The sequence below is a fragment of the Cervus elaphus genome, chromosome 29 (genome assembly GCF_910594005.1).
Source record: "Cervus elaphus chromosome 29, mCerEla1.1, whole genome shotgun sequence".
NCBI classification, from domain to species: Eukaryota; Metazoa; Chordata; class Mammalia; order Artiodactyla; family Cervidae; genus Cervus; species Cervus elaphus.
The window spans coordinates 57,635,120-57,654,838 of record NC_057843.1 but is presented as its reverse complement, the minus strand read 5'-3'; the positions used below and the strand labels follow the sequence as shown (position 1 = coordinate 57,654,838).

The 19,719-nt window shown below is 38.4% G+C and overlaps 1 protein-coding gene and 1 pseudogene across 1 annotated transcript in view; both read right to left on the bottom strand.

Moving 5' to 3' along the window:
- RECK (reversion inducing cysteine rich protein with kazal motifs) overlaps nucleotides 1-19,719 on the bottom strand; it is a 78,284-nt gene that overhangs the window by 12,666 nt on the left and 45,899 nt on the right. The window contains exons 10-16 of the mRNA XM_043891064.1: nucleotides 19,228-19,407; nucleotides 13,328-13,540; nucleotides 11,479-11,615; nucleotides 8,429-8,569; nucleotides 4,434-4,622; nucleotides 2,994-3,116; nucleotides 710-881 (exon numbers count right to left, since the gene is read on the bottom strand). Of these exons, the coding sequence (XP_043746999.1) occupies nucleotides 710-881; nucleotides 2,994-3,116; nucleotides 4,434-4,622; nucleotides 8,429-8,569; nucleotides 11,479-11,615; nucleotides 13,328-13,540; nucleotides 19,228-19,407 (1,155 nt within the window). The remainder of the gene's footprint in view (nucleotides 1-709; nucleotides 882-2,993; nucleotides 3,117-4,433; nucleotides 4,623-8,428; nucleotides 8,570-11,478; nucleotides 11,616-13,327; nucleotides 13,541-19,227; nucleotides 19,408-19,719) is intronic.
- LOC122685992 lies at nucleotides 17,547-18,198 on the bottom strand (annotated as a pseudogene).

The window sequence follows — 19,719 nt, the reverse complement described above, 5'->3', positions numbered from 1 at the left end:
CAGTGAAAACTTCAATTCCAGAAGCTTGAAACCTAAGAGAATCAGCAGTACCCTTAACCTGCGACCACCACAAGCAGAAATCCATCATTAAGGTGACGTCAACTGCACTCTGAGCTCCTGAGGAAACCACAGAGAGAGGAGTCCCTAAACAAATAACTTCATAAAATACTGAAAGTGCACTTTCAGAGATTTCTCATGTTCGATCCCTACAGTGGAGGCGGGTTTTAAGTAGACTATTTTCTATTACTACCAGGCATCAGTAGCTAATAATAAGAATGCATCCACTTCTCTTGTCTTAGCTGCTGTTTCTCCTTGCCTCACACTTTGTTTCTGTCTTACAGAACTGGTCTAGCTTCCAGCATACACCATGGTCTCTCATTAGCTGCCACAAGCTTTGCTCTGGTTAGTCACTCCGCCTTCATGAACACCACTTTTCCTCTACCGTAAACCTTGCTGGCAGTCTCCTCGTTTTCCCAGCTAACTACCACATGCCCCAGAGGCTTTCCCAGGTTCCTCTGGGCTGTGTCAACTGCTTGACCTCTGGGCCCCCAATCACAGCATATTACCAAGCAGCTTTACCTGGATCTTTCCCTCGAGACTCTAACTTCTCAGGGGAGAGAGAATCTTAATTCATCTTTGTATTTTTACTGTCTGGTATAGAGTAAGTGGCGACCTTCAGTTGAAAAAGACAAGGAGGCATTTGACTTACCTTTGGTTTTTTGGGCAGGGATTAGGAGTACATGGATCCTTTGAGATGCATGATCCAAACTCAAACTGATGGTCCTGGAGGCCCACACAGCGAGCAATGCAGGCGCTGGGGTAAGTGCGTCCATTCTGCCCACAAACGGGTACAAACTGATCTGCACAGTTGCAGGGCAGACCTGGAGGGGAAGAGCACCTCAGCGATTGCTCTTGTATGGCCCCTTCCTCTGTTTCCTAATTAAGGTTAAACCACTGACAAGCAGCCAGAGGTCTCAGGTTAACACAGAATTTAACACTAGGTTGGGGGGTGGGGAGAGGGGAGGGGCTGTATGGAGCGGGGGAAATCCTCCCATCTCAGTGTTTTTAAAGGTGGCAAGGTTCTGAAAAGCCATTTGTCTGCACAATTTTTGTTTGTTGCATTTATTGCCTGCTAACCGAGGGCTTCCAGATCTTGATCCCAGGGATAGAGATCCTTGCAAACTAAACTACGGGTAGGAAAGGTAAAGAATGTTTCTCCCAATCTGATATATAAAATCTGGAATTTAGAGGTTTGATTCTGGTTTAGGGGATTTCCAGAATGTTCAAGGATAATACCAAAAAACAAGACAAAGAATGAAGGTTGTAAATGCCTCACATAGATTCTTTCCACCTCCTTAGGGAGGGGGAAGAACAAGAAGTTAGTAACTTGGGAAGTTATTGTAACTTAAAGCTTAAGAATTTTTATGAACATCTCCTTCTGAGTCCTGTGTGGACTGGGGCCCTATCTGAGTCCCCCCAAATGTGTATACTTTGTGGCCAGTGAAATCTCCTTAGAGTCTGCTAGCTAAATTGTCTTTTTTTTTTTTGTCTGTGCCGCATGCTTTATGGGATTTTAGTTCCTCGACCAGGGATAGAACCCAGGCCCTCGATAGTGAAAGTGTGGAGTACTAACCACTGGACAACCAGGGAACTCCCATTAAATAGTCATTAATGTAACTCATCCCAGGACATGAGGGGCTACACACTATAGGGAGAAAGGGTCCTGCTAGTGGTAAACTTCAACTTCTAAAAACACTGTGATGTAAGTCAATAAGGAAAAGTCTTCCTTGTAAATCTTTAGTTCATTTCTCATCCCACATCATTTTTCGGTTTCTCTAGGCAGAATGAATTGTCCTCACCAGAGCACAGCAGATAAAGGATAAAAATAAAGGACAACAACAACAAGACAAGAACGCAGCAAACCCTGGTGCTCATTAGGGTGGATAGAGGATGGGTTGGAGCTGGTCCTGCCTCTACTTCCCCATCAGTCTGCGTTCACTTCTTGTTTCTGATCTCCCTTTGATTTCCAATGTGCTGGAGATACAAGGTTGGTAAACCCTATTCTGTTCTCTTCCTATCCTATTCCATGTGTAATACCAACTCAGAGTCAAGCTGCTGCTGCAGCAGCAAGAAATGGTTTAAGGGCAACTATCTAACTCTTTTTTGCCCAGAACCAGATTTGGGGAAAAAGTAGATACCAGTGAATACTGGCAACTATGCTGTTGCTGTTGACAACTGGAGTTTCTTCTCAAGAAAAGAGCATCTCATCTCACTAACCTTGTTACTTACTGTGGCTGATGTGAGCATAATACCAGCAGCATAAAGCCTAGGAAAGTCAAGAAAGTAGTATTCTTGATTGACTGTTCATAAAAATTAAGTTTCAAAATTACAATAATTTCCCAAGTTACTTCCCTGTTTTTCCCCCTCTCTAAGGAGATATGAATGGAAGGAATCTATGTAAGGTGTTTACAGCCTCTGTCTTTGTCTTGCTATTGTTATCACTCTTCAACATTCCAGAAAACTAAATTATAGATTTTATATCTAGATTGGGAGAAATATTCTTTACTTTTTCTTCCAGTAGCTTTGTTTATAGGGGTCCCTGCCTATATGAATCCAGTAAGCCAAGGTAGGACAAGGAAGAACATGGTTTAAAAAAAACAAACACAGAAGCAAATTTACAAAATACATGGATACTTTAAACTATAATGGTAGGGGTAAATGGGTATTTCAGCAGGTAGAAAAATTCCATTTAACTAAAACTATACCAATCACTGGCCCTGCTCTTTTTGACTTATGGAATTTCAAAAGGACCTTAAGAAACCACTTACTTTAATGCCTTCAATTTATAGAGGAGGAAGCAATCCAGAGAGCAAAGTACCCTGCTCTCAGATTATGTATTTACTTTACTGTGCACATTTGCAGTTAACGAGATGCTGCCTTCAAAGGAGAATGGGTACAGAGGATGAGGAAAGCTGCTAGATGACCACGGTTACCTGTGAAGGTACGACGGTCATCCTCTGAGCTGTGCTCACTGAGACACAAGCGGGTAGAACACACCAAATTGCCAGCAAAACAAGAACAGATATTGCAGTCGACATTAAAGGAAGTTCCATGACCTGAGAAAAAGGGAAATAAAATGCTGATCTGTGTCATGAATTTATAAATATATCACAAATAAAAAATTACATAGTTTAAAAAGTTTTAAAATAGAAATTCTTGAAAGATGACTTCTGAATATATAAACTAGGGAATTAAACTTGTAATATTGGTATTTTCATATTGACCTCCCACCATATCCCCTCCAAACCCCTAATATGCTCATCTCACTAGACTGCTACAAATTCTCTCGTATCTTATCACGTAAAGTGTGACTTCAATTCCTCATCCCAGGTTCTTTTGTACAGAAAAGGTATTTACTCAGTGAAAGTTTATGCAAAGAATGAGTTTATCTTCTGATGTTTTCTGTGATTCAAGGTACCTATGTTACATTTTAGCTAATTCGAATATGGACTAAGCAATGAATACCTGACTCACTGGTCTAAGCAGAAATTTGCAAGCTCTTTTTAGTCAAAAGTACTCTTCTTAAAGTAAGATCTCACACAGAAGAGTAGAACAAGAGGCATATAAAAGCTGAACTACTCTAGTTGATGGGTAAGGGGATGGATGTAGAGGTAGCAGAATGAGCAGGTGGAGTGGGGAACACATTCTCAAAAGTGGTATTTTTTTTTCACAGTTTTTGAGGTTATATATTGATATGAAGAGTTACTAAGGGCTATAAGCAAAAGATGGTTTAAGGAAGCAATGAGAAAGCAAGACCCTCAGACTTTTAGAGAAGGTGATCAAACGGGGAGGCACTCTTAATGTGCTCTCTCCCAACCCCTAACTAACAGTGCAGGTCCCATCCCTTTGCTTTCCATGATGTCAACCTCTGGGTTTTACTTCTGGGAAAGGGGCAAAGCAGAGACAGACTGTTGAGAAATGGGTGGGAAGGAGCAGACCTGTGCCCTTGCCTGTGGAGGGTAAGGGTGTTGTTGTCAAATAGGCCTAGGACTGAATTCTGCTTTGATCATTTACTAGTTGGGTGACCTAAGCATCAGCTTCCTTACATAGTACCTGTATTAAACATCTGGGAGGATTTAATGAGATAACACAGGCCAAGACTTAGTACAGTATTGGCACACAGTTAAAGAGTTCAGTAAGTGTTAGTTACTATCAGCTGTTAGTAGTCCCTTCTTGATGAGGCTTCTAAGAGAGTTCCTTAGAAGTCCTTGTGTTCCATAGAGTTTGAAAAATACTTCCCTAGAATATCTGATTTGTAGACTTTTACTCCCTGGTGAGGAAGCCATCCAATGTTCTCCCTACCAAGTTAATACAACTAATTTTGTGTTAAAAACAAAATAAAACAAAAAAAATAAAAACAGTTCAAGACTCACTTTTTCTTTTTCCTCCAACAATACAAGACTTCTGAAGGTCTATACAGTGCATCTCTATACAGTTTTCTAAGAGTCCACTTTGCCCACATGAGCAAATTTTGTAACAACCAACTTCCCCTGAAGATGATGGCACCTGGATCAGTGTCCCTTGACGGACAATAAAATCAGATGCTTCTCCCAATTTGCAGCCTGTAGGGACAAAAATGAGCTGAGAGAGCTGGTACTGTTCCCTGATATTGTTTTGTGATATCAGATATACTTCACGTAAGTTTTGTCGATACTGTGTGGCCACTAAAGATTATGTAATAGAACTTTCACTAAACTAGGGAATTGCTTTGGTTCACTGGCCACAAACAAAAATTCCATGTTCCGTCTGTGAAGTGGTGGTGATTAAAGGACACATACCCCAGAGTTAGCGATAGTTCTTACAAAAAAGCTGTAAGATAAGTAGTTCTTAAAAATTTTTAAGGCTTATCAAATATATTTTAAAATCACAGATTTTTAAAAAATGTAACATGGCAACTGAGAGTAATTTTAGAATAATCTGGTCAGAAAACTTTTAGAGATGGAATAAAGACACATCTTAAATTCAAAGAAAAGTGAATACTTGATTGGACTTAAGGAAAATCAATTTATTTTCAATTTTAACAAGATTTATTATGATGCTATAGCTGATATCAGTTCACTTCAGTTCAGTCGCTCAGTCATGTCTGACTCTTTGCAACCCCATGAATTGCAGCACGCCAGACCTCCTGGTCCATCACCAACTCCCGGAGTTTACCCAAACTCATGTCCATTGAGTTGGTGATGCCATCCAACCATCTCATCCTCTGTCGTCCCCTTCTTCTCCTGCCCCCAATCCCTCCTAGCATCAGGGTCTTTTCCAATGAGTCAACTCTTCGCATCAGGTGGCCAAAGTATTGGAGTTTCAGCTTCAGCATCAGTCCCTCCAATGAACACCCAGGACTGATCTCCTTTACAATAGACGGGTTGGATCTTCTTGCAGTCCAAGGGACTCTCAGGAGTCTTCTCCAACACCGCAGTTCAAAAACATCAATTTTTCAGTGCTCAGCTTTCTTCACAGTCCAACTCTCACATCCATACATGACCACTGGAAAAACCATAGCCTTGACTAGACGGACTTTTGTTGGCAAAGTAATGTCTTTGCTTTTTAATATGCTATTTAGGTTGGTCATAACTTTCCTTCCAAGGAGTAAGTGTCTTTTAATTTCATGGCTGCAATCACCAGCTGCAGTAATTTTGGAGCCCAAAAAAATAAAGTCTGACACTGTTTCCACTGTTTCCCCATCTATTTCCCATGAAGTGATGGGACCAGATGCCATGATCTTAGTTTTCTGAATGTTGAGCTTTAAGCCGACTTTTTCACTCTCCTCTTTCACTTTCTTCAAGAGGCTTCTTAGTTCTTCACTTTCTGTCATAAGAGTGGTGTCATCTGCATATCTGAGGTTATTGATATTTCTCCTGGCAGTCTTGATTCCAGCTTGTGTTTCTTCCAGCCCAGCATTTCTCATGATGTACTCTGCATATAAGTTAAATAAGCAGGGTGACAATATACAGCCTTGACGTACTCCTTTTCCTATTTGGAACCTGTCTGCTGTTCCATGTCCAGTTTCTAACTTTTGCTTCCTGACCTGCATATAGGTTTCTCAAGAGACAGGTCAGGTGGTCTGGCATTCCCATCTCTTTCAGAATTTTCCACAGTTTATTGTGATCCACAGAGTCAAAGGCTTTGGCATAGTCAATAAAGCAGAAATAGATGTTTTTCTGGAACTCTTGCTTTTTTGATGATCCAGCGAATGTTGGCAATTTGATCTCTGGTTCCTCTGCCTTTTCTAAAACCAGCTTGAACATCTGAAAGTTCACAGTTCACATATTGCTGAAACCTGGCTTGGAGAATTTTGAGCATTACTTTACTAGTGTGTGGGATGAGTGCAATTGTGTGGTAGGTTGAGCATTCTTTGGCGTTGCCTTTCTTTGGAACTGGAATGAAAACTGACCTTTTCCAGTCCTGTGGCCACTGCTGAGTTTTCCAAATTTGCTGACATATTGAGTGCAGCACTTTCACAGCATCATCTTTCAGGATTTGAAATAGCTCAACTGGAATTCCATCACCTCCACTAGCTTTGTTCATAGTGATGCTTTCTAAGGCCCACTTGACTTCACATTTCAGGATGTCTGGCTCTAGGTGAGTGATCACACCATTATGATTATCTGGCTCGTGAAGATCTTTTTTGTACAGTTCTTCTGTGTATTCTTGCCACCTCTTCTTAATATCTTCTGCTTCTGTTAGGTCCATACCATTTCTGTCCTTTATTGAACCCATCTTTGCATGAAATGTTCCCTTGGTATCTCTAACTTTCTTGAAGAGATCTCTAGTCTTTCCCATTCTGTTGTTTTCCTCTATTTCTTTGTATTGATCGCTGAGGAAGGCTTTCTTATCTCTTCTTGCTATTCTTTGGAACTCTGAATTCAAATGGGAATATCTTTCCTTTTCTCCTTTGGTTTTTGCTTCTCTTCTTTTCACAGCTATTTGTAAGGGCTCCTCAGACAACCATTTTGCCTTTTTGCATTTCTTTTTTTTTGTTTGGTTTTTTTTTTGCATTTCTTTTCCATGGGGATGGTCTTGATCCCTGTCTCCTATACAATGTCATGAACCTCCATCCATAGTTCATCAGGATCAGATCTAGCCCCTTAAGTCTATTTCTCACTTTCACTGTATAGTCATAAGGGATTTGATTTAGGTCATACCTGAATAGTCTAGTGGTTTTCCCTATTTTCTTCCATTTAAGTCTGAATTTTGCAATAAGGAGTTCATGATCTGAGCCACAGTCAACTCCTGGTCCTGTTTTTGCTGACTGTATAGAGCTTCTCCATCTTTGGCTGCAAAGAATATAATCAATCTGATTTTGGTGTTGACCATCTGGTGATGTCCATGTGTAGAGTCTTCTCTTGTGTTGTTGGAAGAAGGTGTTTGCTGTGACCAGTGTGTTCTCTTGGCAAAACTCTATTAGCCTTTGCCCTGCTTCATTCCGTACTCCAAGGCCAAATTTGCCTGTTACTCCAGGTGTTTCTTGACTTCCTACTTTTGCATTCCAGTTCCCTATAATGAAAAGGACATCTTTTTTGGGTGTTAGTTCTAAAAGGTCTTGTAGGTCTTTATAGAACCATTCAACTTCAGGTTCTTCAGCGTTACTGGTTGGGGCATAGGCTTGGATTACCATGATATTGAATGGTTTGCCTTGAAAATGAACAGAGATCATTCTGTCGTTTTTGAGATTGCATCCAAGTACTGCATTTTGGACTCTTTTGTTAACCATGATGGCTACTCCATTTCTTCTAAGTACTACACAAATATTATAAAGGGCCCTTTGAGATATGCTTATTTAATATTTTGTTCCTTTTTACTTCACATGTTTAAAAATGTTGATTCTAACATGACAAAGAAATATTTTCAATTGGAAAATATGTAAAAGAAAGCACACATATTCTAAAGGGGCCCACACAGAGATAAAGATCATATATATTCTATGGGATAAAAATTTTTCAGCCTTAAAACATTTTGCATTCCAGCACAACATTAAATTTATGAAGGTAATTACACACCCAACTGAGAACACTATTTCTCTATGTATTAAAGGAAAAGAAAAGAAAAAAACATGAATAATGTGCAGTAAATTTTCTTAAACTTTACAACATAGAAGACCAAGTACAAAAAACTAGCCCAAGGTTCTTTTTTCCTTTGGTTGTCAAGAACCTTATGACTCATTATGAGAATCTGGTTTTGAAAGTGAAATAAGTTTACAATCTAAATGACTACTGAAAATTATTTTTTTGTCTTCCTCTGCTTACATAAATAATACATGTTTATTTGAAAAACATAATTTAGAAAATAATCTCATTCCGAAGATAACTCCTATAAAGAAACAACAGCAGCACATACCCTTGCCCATCCCACACCCCACCCCACCTCTTACCCTGAACACAAGCGTATGGAAGGCAGGGATCACCAGACGGACAACCTTTCCGGTTTACCTCACAGAGCTCGTTAGCAGGGCAAGGGTTTGGGTTACAAGGATGAGTCACCTCTTCAACAATGTTACCTAAAGAACTTGGCCCTGAGAAAACAAAAACAGATCAGTTTAAACACCCAAAAGAGTAGAAGAGGTCTGTAAATTGTCTGAATTAATGACATCTGGAACTAATGGACAGCTCATGAGGTCTGTATAGTCAAAGCTATGGTTTTTCTAGTATTCAGGTACTGATGTGAGAGTTGGACCATGAAGAAGGCTGAGCACCAAAGAATTGATGCTTTCAAACTGTGGTGCTGGACGAGACTCTTGAGGGTCCCTTGGTCAACAAGGAAATCCAATCAGTCAATCCTAAAGGAAATCAACCCTGAATATTCATTGGAAAGACTGATGCTGAAGCTGTAGCTCCAATACTTTGGCCACCTGATATGAAGAGCTGACTCAACAGAAAAGACCCTGATGCTGGGAAAGATTGAGGGCAGGAGCAGAAGGGGGTGGCAGAGGATGAGATGGTTGGTTTGCATCATCCACTCAATAAACATGAGTTTAAGCAAACTCTGGGAGATAGTGAAGGACAGGGAAGCCTGGCGTGCTGCAGTACATGGGGTGGCAAAGAACTGGACACAACTAAGGGACTGAACAACAACATGAGGTCTGATTCAAGTGAGTTATTGAAATAGATTTCCTGATCAACTGTGCATTTAGCATAAACAAACATTCATTTATTAGTTTATTTATTGGGTGCCTATGATAATGCCTGGCAAGGTTCTAGGTTCTGGAGACACAGAAGTGAACAAAAAAGGCAAATCTCTATAGAGTTTACATTTTGGTCAGGAAACAGACAATAAATAGACTCTGCATGTGTGTGTGTATGAATGTAAGTAAAAAGTCAGATAACTATAAGCAGTATAAAGGGATGGAATGTAACATATATTTTGAATAAGGTGGTCAAATAGATGCTTATGTCTAAGAGGGAAAATTTAGCACGTTCACCATAAATAATGATAATTTATTATGGCAAGATGGACCATATACCATGATCATATTGGTTAACTTATTAAATAATGACCAAGGAAAAATCTCACTTAATATACAGTCATCCCTCAGTATCTGTGGGGGGTTGATTCCAACACTCCCATGAATATCAAATTCTGAGAATGCTCAAGTCCTTTATATAAAATGGTGTAGAATTTGCACATAACCTAAGCACACTCTCTGGCATACTTTAAATTATCTCCAGATTATTTATAATACCAGTACAATGTAAATATGATGTAAATAGTTATAAATAAAATGTAAATGCTATGTAAGTAGTTTCCAGGTATACAACATTCAAATTTTGCTTTTTTGGAACTTTCTGGAGTTTTTTTTTTCTGAATATTTTCAATTTACAAATGCAGAACCTGTGGATATGGAAGGCAAACTCTGTGTGACATTTTAAGAGTACTGAAATGTAAACAAAAGCATTTCTTTAAGTTTCCTCCCACTGAAATAGTCTCCGTCTACACATATATTTGACTACTCTATTGGCATTCAGGATTATGAATACATTCATTTTGCTTACTTGATTTTAGGCCAGACTCAGACTCTAAGGCTAATAGAGTATAGGACTTATGGAATTTATCTCATCCAGCCCTATCATTTTATAAATAGGGAAGCTGAGGCTCACAGAAGTCATCTGCTTAAAATCACAGAGGCCTATGATTCTAGTCAGTCTAATGCTCTCTTTTTTCTACACTTGTCACTAAGGTTAAGGGACACAGTCTGTTTGTCTTGATTAAAATATAGTGGATACTGTGAGCTGCAAATGTAGCACCCACTCTTTTCTTTTTACTTACTACCAGGTTGGCAATGGGCCCACAGATAAAAAATCTTTCCCAGCTTCCCATACAATGAGGGGTGGTTTTCCCTTACATGAGGTAGCTAGAACTAAAATAGTCATGTTGTGATGGTAAAGTACATGAAGTAACCTTGATGATGGAAGCCAAGCACTAAGAATAGTGGAGAAAGAAAGGGGAACCGGGATTCCACTGTAACAGCCCTAGACTATTTATTTCTGGGCTTTCTTTTGCTTCCATCTGTTCTATTATTTGCAGTTGAACTTAATCCTATCTTAACACAGGGAAATAAAGCTAGTTTGAGCCAGCTCACAGCACTAAGCCCCTTAGTGGTAGCCTAAACGCTTCTCTTAACTATATGTACTTAGTCTCTCAGTCATGTCTGACTCTGCGACCCCATGGACTGTATAGCCCACCAGCCCACAGGGATTCTCCAGGCAAGAATACTGGAGTGGGTTGCCAGGCCCTTCTCCAGGAGATCGTCCCAACCCAGGGATTGAACCCAGGTCTCCAGCATTGCAGGTAGACTTTTTACTGAGCCACCAGAGAAGCCCCTTAACTACATAGTGTCTATGAATTTTATTCCCTGGTTTCCACCACACAGTCACCTTCTGCTAGGAAGCTTAGCTCCAGAATCCCTAGAGGAGATAGAAACTTATTCTTCTACCTCTTGGCTGGAGTATTTGGTACAGAGGAAAACTCCATTTTCATGTACTAAACCAGACCATCATTCCTTACTCCCTATTTGGTGGGTAAGTCCAAGCCAATGCCTGGCTCAACTTCCACTGATATTTAGATGACAAGAAGCTGAAGCTGAAGATTCCCTAGGGGAAATTCTACTTGATCAGATCATGGCAAGGAGACAGCAATGATAAAGACCTGGTTATTTGAGAATGCTGACACATGACTCATCACTAAAAATTTCTGACTGACAACAGTTCACTACCCACTCAGACTGATAATGATAGTTGCTTCTGTGTACATATTTTAAGATGACAATTCTTTCCTGGGCTGAAAAGGGCAAGCAAATAAGATAAGAGTCCGCAGATGAGATATTATCATCAAACCACATGTTCTCAACAGATAGATGCTCATGAAAGCAAACATCAGGGCAGAGATAGAAGGGAGAAGCCTTTAAATTAAAAAAAAAGTACTTACTGAGGTATGTATCCAAAGGTATGCAATTCTCCAGGTCATCTGTGGGTGACAGAAGCTCACAAATACTTTCAGCTGTGTGGTCTTCGGGGAATTTGTTCTGGTCCCCGCATTTCTTGAGAATCTCCACACAATCTGATCTTGAAAAGGAAAATACATACAAATTTAGGATTTGAGGAACCTCCTCACTCCTCAGGTTGCCTAGCCAATATCAATTCTGTTTCAGAAGCTTTTCAGGAAGTGAGTTTTTACAACTCAACAGTGTTTTTTTTTTTAACAACTTTGTTAGGTGCATGATAAAAGAGAACAGGAGTGACAGCAGACCTTAGGTTGAAGAGTAAGTAACGTATTACACTATCAAAGCACCCCTAACTTTCTCTGACCTGAGATCAAAAGCCTTGCTCAAATTTTACACTCATACCTATTGTCACTACTATCAATGTGGTTTTCCACTGTCATTGGAAGGAAAGTAACCTGGCTAGTCTGATGTGCTCTTTGTGAAATCATATTCCTTTCTCTCAGGGCCCATGCATGCTTGCTTCTTCCTTTCTTCTCCCCTCACTCCCCTTCCTGCCTTTCTCTTTTTAAATATCTGTTTATATCAACATTAAAGTGTTTGGCCTATAACAACTGGGAAATCCACTACTTTAAAATTTTCTGTCTTCAATAGAAACTTGACCACTCTATAAAGTTTCTGTGCTAAGAGTCTATAAATTTCCCACTTGTTGCCTCTTGCCTTTCACACAGTAGTTATTTCTCAACTCTCCCCTAGTCAGGCCACCCCCAAGTCATGTCAGAGAATGGATCTGGACCCTATTCAAGATTGAAATAATCTGCAATCAGTCATCAAGTGCCCAGAAACTTAGGGGCTGGATATTAACTTGGTTTTGGAAAAGGTTTTTGGCAAAAAATAGATGCTTGAAGAGAAGCTGACAGAGATTACTATGTAGTTAATGCTTCTGGTTTCACACATCACAGCAACTTTCATCTTTATTTTATCCAGATCCCCTCTTTTTATCTTCCTATTTACTTAAAAATTTTTTAATTTAATTTTTAATTGAAGTATAGTTGATTTATAATGCTGTGTTGGTTTCAGATGTACAACAAACTGGTTTAGTTATATATATATATATGTGTGTGTGTGTATATCTATGTGTATATATATATATACTCTTTTTCAGATTCTTCTCCCTTATAGGTTATTTCAAAATATTGAGTATAGTTCCCTGTGCTATACAATAGGTCCTTAAAACTTTATCCTACAATAGATCTTAATAAGTAAATCATTCAGAAATGTTTATTAGGAACAGACCCTATTGACTATATTTACTAAGTCTTTCACTCATCAAACATTTCTGGAATACCTATTGCACTTTAGGATTATGCTCATTTCCTGAAGAGGAGAAAAAGAAGAGAGAAAAGATAAGAAAAAAAGGTTCAAAGAAGAATGTTTATCCTCAAGGAGAGCAAAGCTAACAGGATATAAGACAAATACATAAATTAAAATAAACGAATAAATTGTGCATCGAAGGTACTCACTGTTTCTTGAACTAAGTTCCATGAGAAAAGTACAAATGAAGGTCTACAGAAATTTGTAGTTTGGATAAACTACTTATCAGCTGGAGAAATCTGGGAAGATTCCACAGCAATGACTGGAATTTAAGAGGGGCTAAGAAGGACAGGCAGTGGGCGAGTAAAGATGCAGGGTAGGAGGAAGAGTATTTTAGGCAGAGAAGGAAAAGTGGGAGAACATTTGACATGTGGGGGTGGTGACTCTAGAGACAGGCTGTGGGTAGAGATCATAGAGGGTCCAAACCAAAACTGGAGAGTCATTATGATGAAAGAAACTTACTTGCAAATAATACTGCCCCGTGATTTACTATGACAAGGCTTAATCTGCAGCGAACAAGCTATTGCTTTCCACATTTCTGGTTGGCACTTTTTAATGTCAAGAACAGGTATATTGATAAATGGCATCTTTATGCTTCCTTTTTCCCACAGCTTCATGTCATTCATGGCTCCTTGATCTGACTGAGCACTGCAACTCCTGAAAAGTTCTGTTGGCCTGAAGAGAAAAAAGGCCAGAAGGAATCAAGAGGCAATTATATTCTAGAAAGAAGCAATGTGTAAAATCTTGACATGCCAATATATCAGGAAAATTTTTTTTTTAAAGAAGAAAGTGCATACAACCCACCAAAGAATGTCAGCTTTGAATGTATGAAGATTCAAAGTAGACCTCAGCACTAAGACTCTGATTGAAATTTTTCTTTATAATACAGGTTTTTGTGAGGCAGTTAAAAACCTCAAAACACTGTAGACTATCATCTCAGACCATACCACTTCTTTCATCTCATAAAATAAATAAGTTCAAGTTTTAAAAACTGAGGTATAATTTATAAAAATAAAATTTATAGATCTTATGGTTAGTTCAACTTGACAAACATATACATTCACACGGGCATATCCAAATCAATGAGGAACATTTCTATCCTGTTAAAAAGTTCCCTTGTGCCCCCATCTAGTCAATGCCCTTCCCTGCTACTGTACCCCAGAGGCCATCACCATTCATATTCAGATCACCAGAGATTAATTCTCAAATGCAATCACACTGTATGTAGTTTTCTGGGTCTAATATCTTGAGCTAAAGAATCTTGAGATTTACTCATGCTGTGCATATAAATTGCTTGCTCTTTTTATTGTTCAGTCATATTTTATTAATAAATGTATTACAATTTGTTTATCCCAGTGGTTCCCAAACTTTTTGATCTCAGGACCCATTTACACTTTTGAAACTCCTGAGTTCTCAAAAAGCTTCTGTTTATGTAGACTATATATACCAATACCCCATCATCATATTATAAATCAAAACTGAGAGATTTTTAAACTACTTATTAATCCATTTAAAATGATAAACCCACTACACACTAACAAAAGGAAGAGAAGGGTAGGTCTGCTTCCCAGTTTTGAAACTCTCTTAATGTCTGGCTTTACAGAAGACAGCTGCACTTTCATATCTGCCCCTGCATTCAACCTGTTGCTATATCACACCCTAAAGCAGCTGGTAAACTTCATTATTCACTCTTGTGAGTGAAAAAGGCAAACAATGTCTTAGTATTATTATAAAAATAGTTTTAATCTCATGGGGTTTTGGGAAAACAGAACACACCTTGAGAAATGCTGGTTTATGCGTTCACCGGTTTAGTGACACTCAGGTAGCTTCTGGTCTTCATGTCTCTTTCCCCTGGCTGTGGATGGCACTGTTGGGCTATAACTTCCTAAGAAACTGTCAAACTGTTGTCCAAAGCAGTTATATCATCTTCTGCTCTCGCCAGCAAAGTATGAAAACTCTAGCTGATTTACATGCTTGTCAGGCTTTGTAGTTAGTCACTCACTTCTGTGCAGAGGTACATCACTGGTTTTAATTTGCATTTTGCTGACGACTAATTGCACTGAGCACCTTTTCATGCACTTATTGACCATTTTGATATCTCCATTTGTGAAGCATCTTTCTCGCCTTTTGACTTTTTTTTTAAGTTGTCTTTTTACTATTAAGTTGTAAGAACTCTTTATATATTCTGGACGTTAAGTTCTTTGTCAGATACACATTATTACAAATATTTTCTGTCAGCTTGTGGTTTGCCTTTTCATTTTTTTCTCAATGGTGTCTTTCAATGAACAAATTTTTTTAACTTTAAAAATTTATTTGAGATACTATATTATTGGGGTTTAACCTACATACAATATAATGTGAAGATCTTAAGAGTTCAGTACGTTTTGAAAATTATATTCATCCATATAATCAAACCTCCAAATAAAATATAGAACATTTCTATCACTCCATAAAGTTCCCTTATACATTCTTTCAGGCAATTTCCCCTTCTGCCAGAGGCAAGGACTTTCTGATCTTAACCCTCAATGATTACTTTTTTCTATTCTTGAACTCATACATGTGGATGTGTTTTGGGTTGGGCTTCTTTCACTCAACATAAGATTCACCTGTGTTTTGGGGTTTATCAGTAGTTTGGCTTTTTTTTCTCTCCTGCTGCTGCTGCTGCTGCTAAGTTGCTTCAGTCGTGTCTGACTCTGTGCGACCCCATAGACGGCAGCCCACCAAGCTCCGCCGTCCCTGGGATTCTCCAGGCTAGGTACTAGCTATTCTATTGTTTAAATACCACAATATGTTCTTTCATTCTCTTCTTGATAGATGTTTTATTTATCCGCTCCCGCTCCCCATTTTGGAGTTCTTATGAATAAGGCTGCTATGTAAGCCTTTTGGGGGAACATATATTTTCATGTCTCTTGGGTAAATGCTTCAGAATGAAATTGCTAGGGCACAGATTTAACTTTTTAAGAAATTGCAAGAAAACTTTCCAAAGTACTTAAACACATCTTATACTCCCAGTAGCAAATTATGAAAATTCCATTTCATGCACATGCTTGGCAGTCTTCTGATTTTAGCTATTTGGTATCATGAAGCATCTCACTGGGGTTTTAATTTGCACTTTTGCATGACTAATAGTAATGAACTTCTTCTATACTAAGTGTTTGTTTTGATGTCTTTTTTGATGAAGTGTCCTTGGAAGTTTTTTTGCCCATTTTTCAATTTGGCTGTTTGACTTTTACTATGCCGTTATAGGAATTATTTATACATCCTGGATATAATACCTTTGTCAAATGCACCTGTGTGATTGTGTGTGTGTGTGTGTGTGTGTGTGTGTGTGCGCGCGCGCATGTGTGATGTAGAAAATATTTTTTCTCAGACTGTGGCTTATCTTTTCAAATTTTAAATGGTGTCTTTTAGATAACAAAAATGTTTGCTGTTGAACTCCAGTTCATTATTTTTTTTTCTATTATAATTAATACATTGTGTTCTGTCTACAAAATCTTTGTCTATATCATGGTTGTCAAGAGATTCTCCTATTTTTTTTTCTAGAAGCTTTTATTTTTAGCTTCTGTTTTTATTTCTATGACCTATCTTGAATTAATGTTTATGGTGCGAGATAGAGGTTTAGGTTCTTTTCTGTTTTCACACAGATATTTAATTGTTCCTGCATTATTTGTGGAAAAGATGTTACTTTTGCACTGAGTTGCTTTGCTTTGTTGAAAATCAAGTTTCAGCACTGTGTGGGTCTACTCTTGCTTCTCTAATTTTTCATTGATCTGTTTGTCTAAACTTAAGCCAATATCATACTGATTTAATTTCTATTGCTTTATGATAAGTCTTGAAATCATATACTGTAAGGTCTCCAAATTTAGTCTTTAAAAATACTATTTTAGGTATTCTAGGTTCTTTGTATTTTCATATGAATTTTAGAATTAGACTGCCACTTTCTATTTTAAAAAGTCATTTGGGATTTTGATTGAAATTGCACTGACTAGAGTTCAAATTGGTTTCAGGAGAATTAACATCTTAACAATATTAAGATGTTCTAATCTATAACATAGCACTTCTCTCCATGTATTTTCTGTCTTTAATTTCTTTTTGCAAAGTTTTCTGGTTTCTAGTGTAGAGTTATTGTACATCTTTTGTTGAATTTATCTCTAAGTATTTCATATTTTTTATGCAGTTGTATAATTTTTTTTATAAATTTCATTTTCTAATTGTTTGTTGCTAATAAACAGAAATACAATTTGCTTTTTTATGTTAACCTTGTACCCTATGACTCTGTCAAATTCAAGGATTTAAGGGGAGTTTGTATGCAGATTTTATGTCATCTCCTTTTGCAGTTCCCTCCTTTCTGGGATTTTCTGTCTCCACATCCAGCTACTCTGGCAGCCCCAAACTCTGATCTCTTAACTCCTCAGTCCAATACTGCTGCTTTTTGCTTGAAATCTATATGCCATGCCAGGGGACTAAGAGTGCCTATGAAGGAAAAGCTGGATAAAAGTGGCCCTCACTCAGTGTGGTCTCTATCTTTCATGAGATGTAGTTCTTCCTGCTTTAGGTCACTCTCAAAGGCCTTCAAAACAATTGTGTTTTTGTACATTGTAGAGCTAATAATTGGTATTTTTTTAATATAAAAAATATTAATTATATCAGTTTCCTATCAACACAAGTCACTGAAGGCTGTTTATACTGGCCATTTCCATTGGTTGGCAGGAGGCTCTTTCACTAAAGGATCCCATGGTTTCCACTGAACCAGTTTTCTTGTCAGGCTTAGTTCCTTTTCAGCTTGAAGAATCACCTTTTCTATTTGGCCACCCTGAAGTTGCTCTCCTAGATTTTTAACATCTGGTTCCGCTTTAACCGGGCTTCCCTGATGGCTCAGATGGTAAAGCCTCTGCCTACAACGCGGGAGACCTGGGTTTGATCCCTGGGTTGGGAAGATCCCTGGAGAAGGAAATGGCAACCCACTCCAGTACTCTTCCCTGGAAAATCTTATGGATGGAGGAGCCCGGAAGGCTATAGTCCATGGTGTTGCAAGGAGTCGGACACGACTGAGCGACTTCACTTCACTTCCGCTTTAACCATACTCAGCTTCTCACTGGTAATCTGTTCTGTATACTTTCTATATGCTGCATTTTTTAGGGATCTGTCCAAGAACATCAAGAATCCTTGTATACAATATTTTTAGCCTCTCATATGGAGTCTTACATACAGCTAATCCCACAAGGTCAGTGGTCTTCAGCAAGCCCGCCATGATAGCCATAATTGGTATTGACAGGAGTGTTAGTCTGATACAAACTGCTCCAACATTACCACAAGTTAGTAATATGTCCAAATTTAACTTTAAACATTTGACAGATTTCAAATTTGCTCAACCTCTAAGCCAGGTCCTTATTGGCTAATATTAGTTGTAAAGATATCTCAATTTTCTTTCTTAAAATAATAATCTGAAGACTTTTAAGAGGATGGAACTAGCTTGAGGTAAACTCCTCAAGGTGTGTTAGCTTGAGGTAAACATCCTATGTGTTTACCTCAAGGGACTAAGGTAACAGACCTCAAAGGTGTGTTAGCTTGAGGTAAACATCCTATGAACTTCCTTCTGGATCAACTGACTGATTCTCTTCCTTTTTGCCCTCTGATCTCTGGGCTGTGCCTCACAAATCAACTAGCCCCCTTTTCTTTAGGAATTCTCCCTCTGTGGCTTCTCTGATACAGCATTCCCTAGGCTTCTGATGCCTTCTCTGATACAGCATTCCCTATGCTTCTGATGCCCCTTTCCTGGTTTTCTTCATTCCTTCTTCAGCCATTAATTCAGTTCTTGGCTCTTATTTTTCTTACCATAATGGATATCTCACGAAAACACCTATTCAATTGCTTCTGTAAAGAAAGCTTTTGTATGACATAGGGGACTCACAGTGTGAACGCCAACCAATCTGAAGGTCCTTCACAGCAAGTTGTCATAAGAGGGTATTTGGATGAGCAAATTGTTCACACTGCTTTATTCTGCAATGAATTGTTTTTTCACTGGTGGTGCAGAGGAAGGGAGAGGGGAAGAATGGGAGATTGAAGGCAGAGGGACTCTGCATTCTAGAAGTTTGAAGCATCTTTAGATTAGAAGTGGCTTTGTTATAGTGCTTCCTTTCCCAGTGGTGATTTACCAGATAGAATATAGCCTTTAAAGATGAAATGATAAAGATATACTACTTCCTTTTAACCTAGCAGGAACAAAATCAGAGTTCTTAAGGAACTCCTGCTAAGGAACACTTTAGCAGAGTTCCTGCTAAAATGATATTTTTTCACTTATTTAAAAATAAGACAATTAATGATAAAATACTTACATTCCATGTATAGTAATTTGCTCTTACCTGTTGTTAAAATTAGTACAGTAAGTAAGGTTTCTACAGCCCAACTGGCAAGGCTCCCGGACATCAGCTAAACAGGTCAACATGGACACTTCCACTGGATTATATTCACAAAAGCGATCAAACTCTTGCCAACTCTGTGTATTGCCCCAGCTCATGCTATAAAGTTTAGTACATAGTTCTCTGAAACAAAAGCACAATACAGAAACATACAGATGAGCCACATGAATATTTGATTTGCATAAAGCTTAAACTCCATGAACTGTGCTTTAGAACATAAATGAAAAAAAAAATACCAAGATCAAAAGACTAAGACCTATCTTCTAGAATTTAGAGCCCCCAAAAGTAATCTTTTACATGAAAAAGTTAGCTTTCTTTTATCATTGATCTCTTTTCTTTGCCATGGTTGCTAGAAAGCTTGGTGCTCAATTTAATGTTTAATCATAGTATTTGTACATCCTTATTCTTGGCACAAGTATTCCCTTCTATATTTCT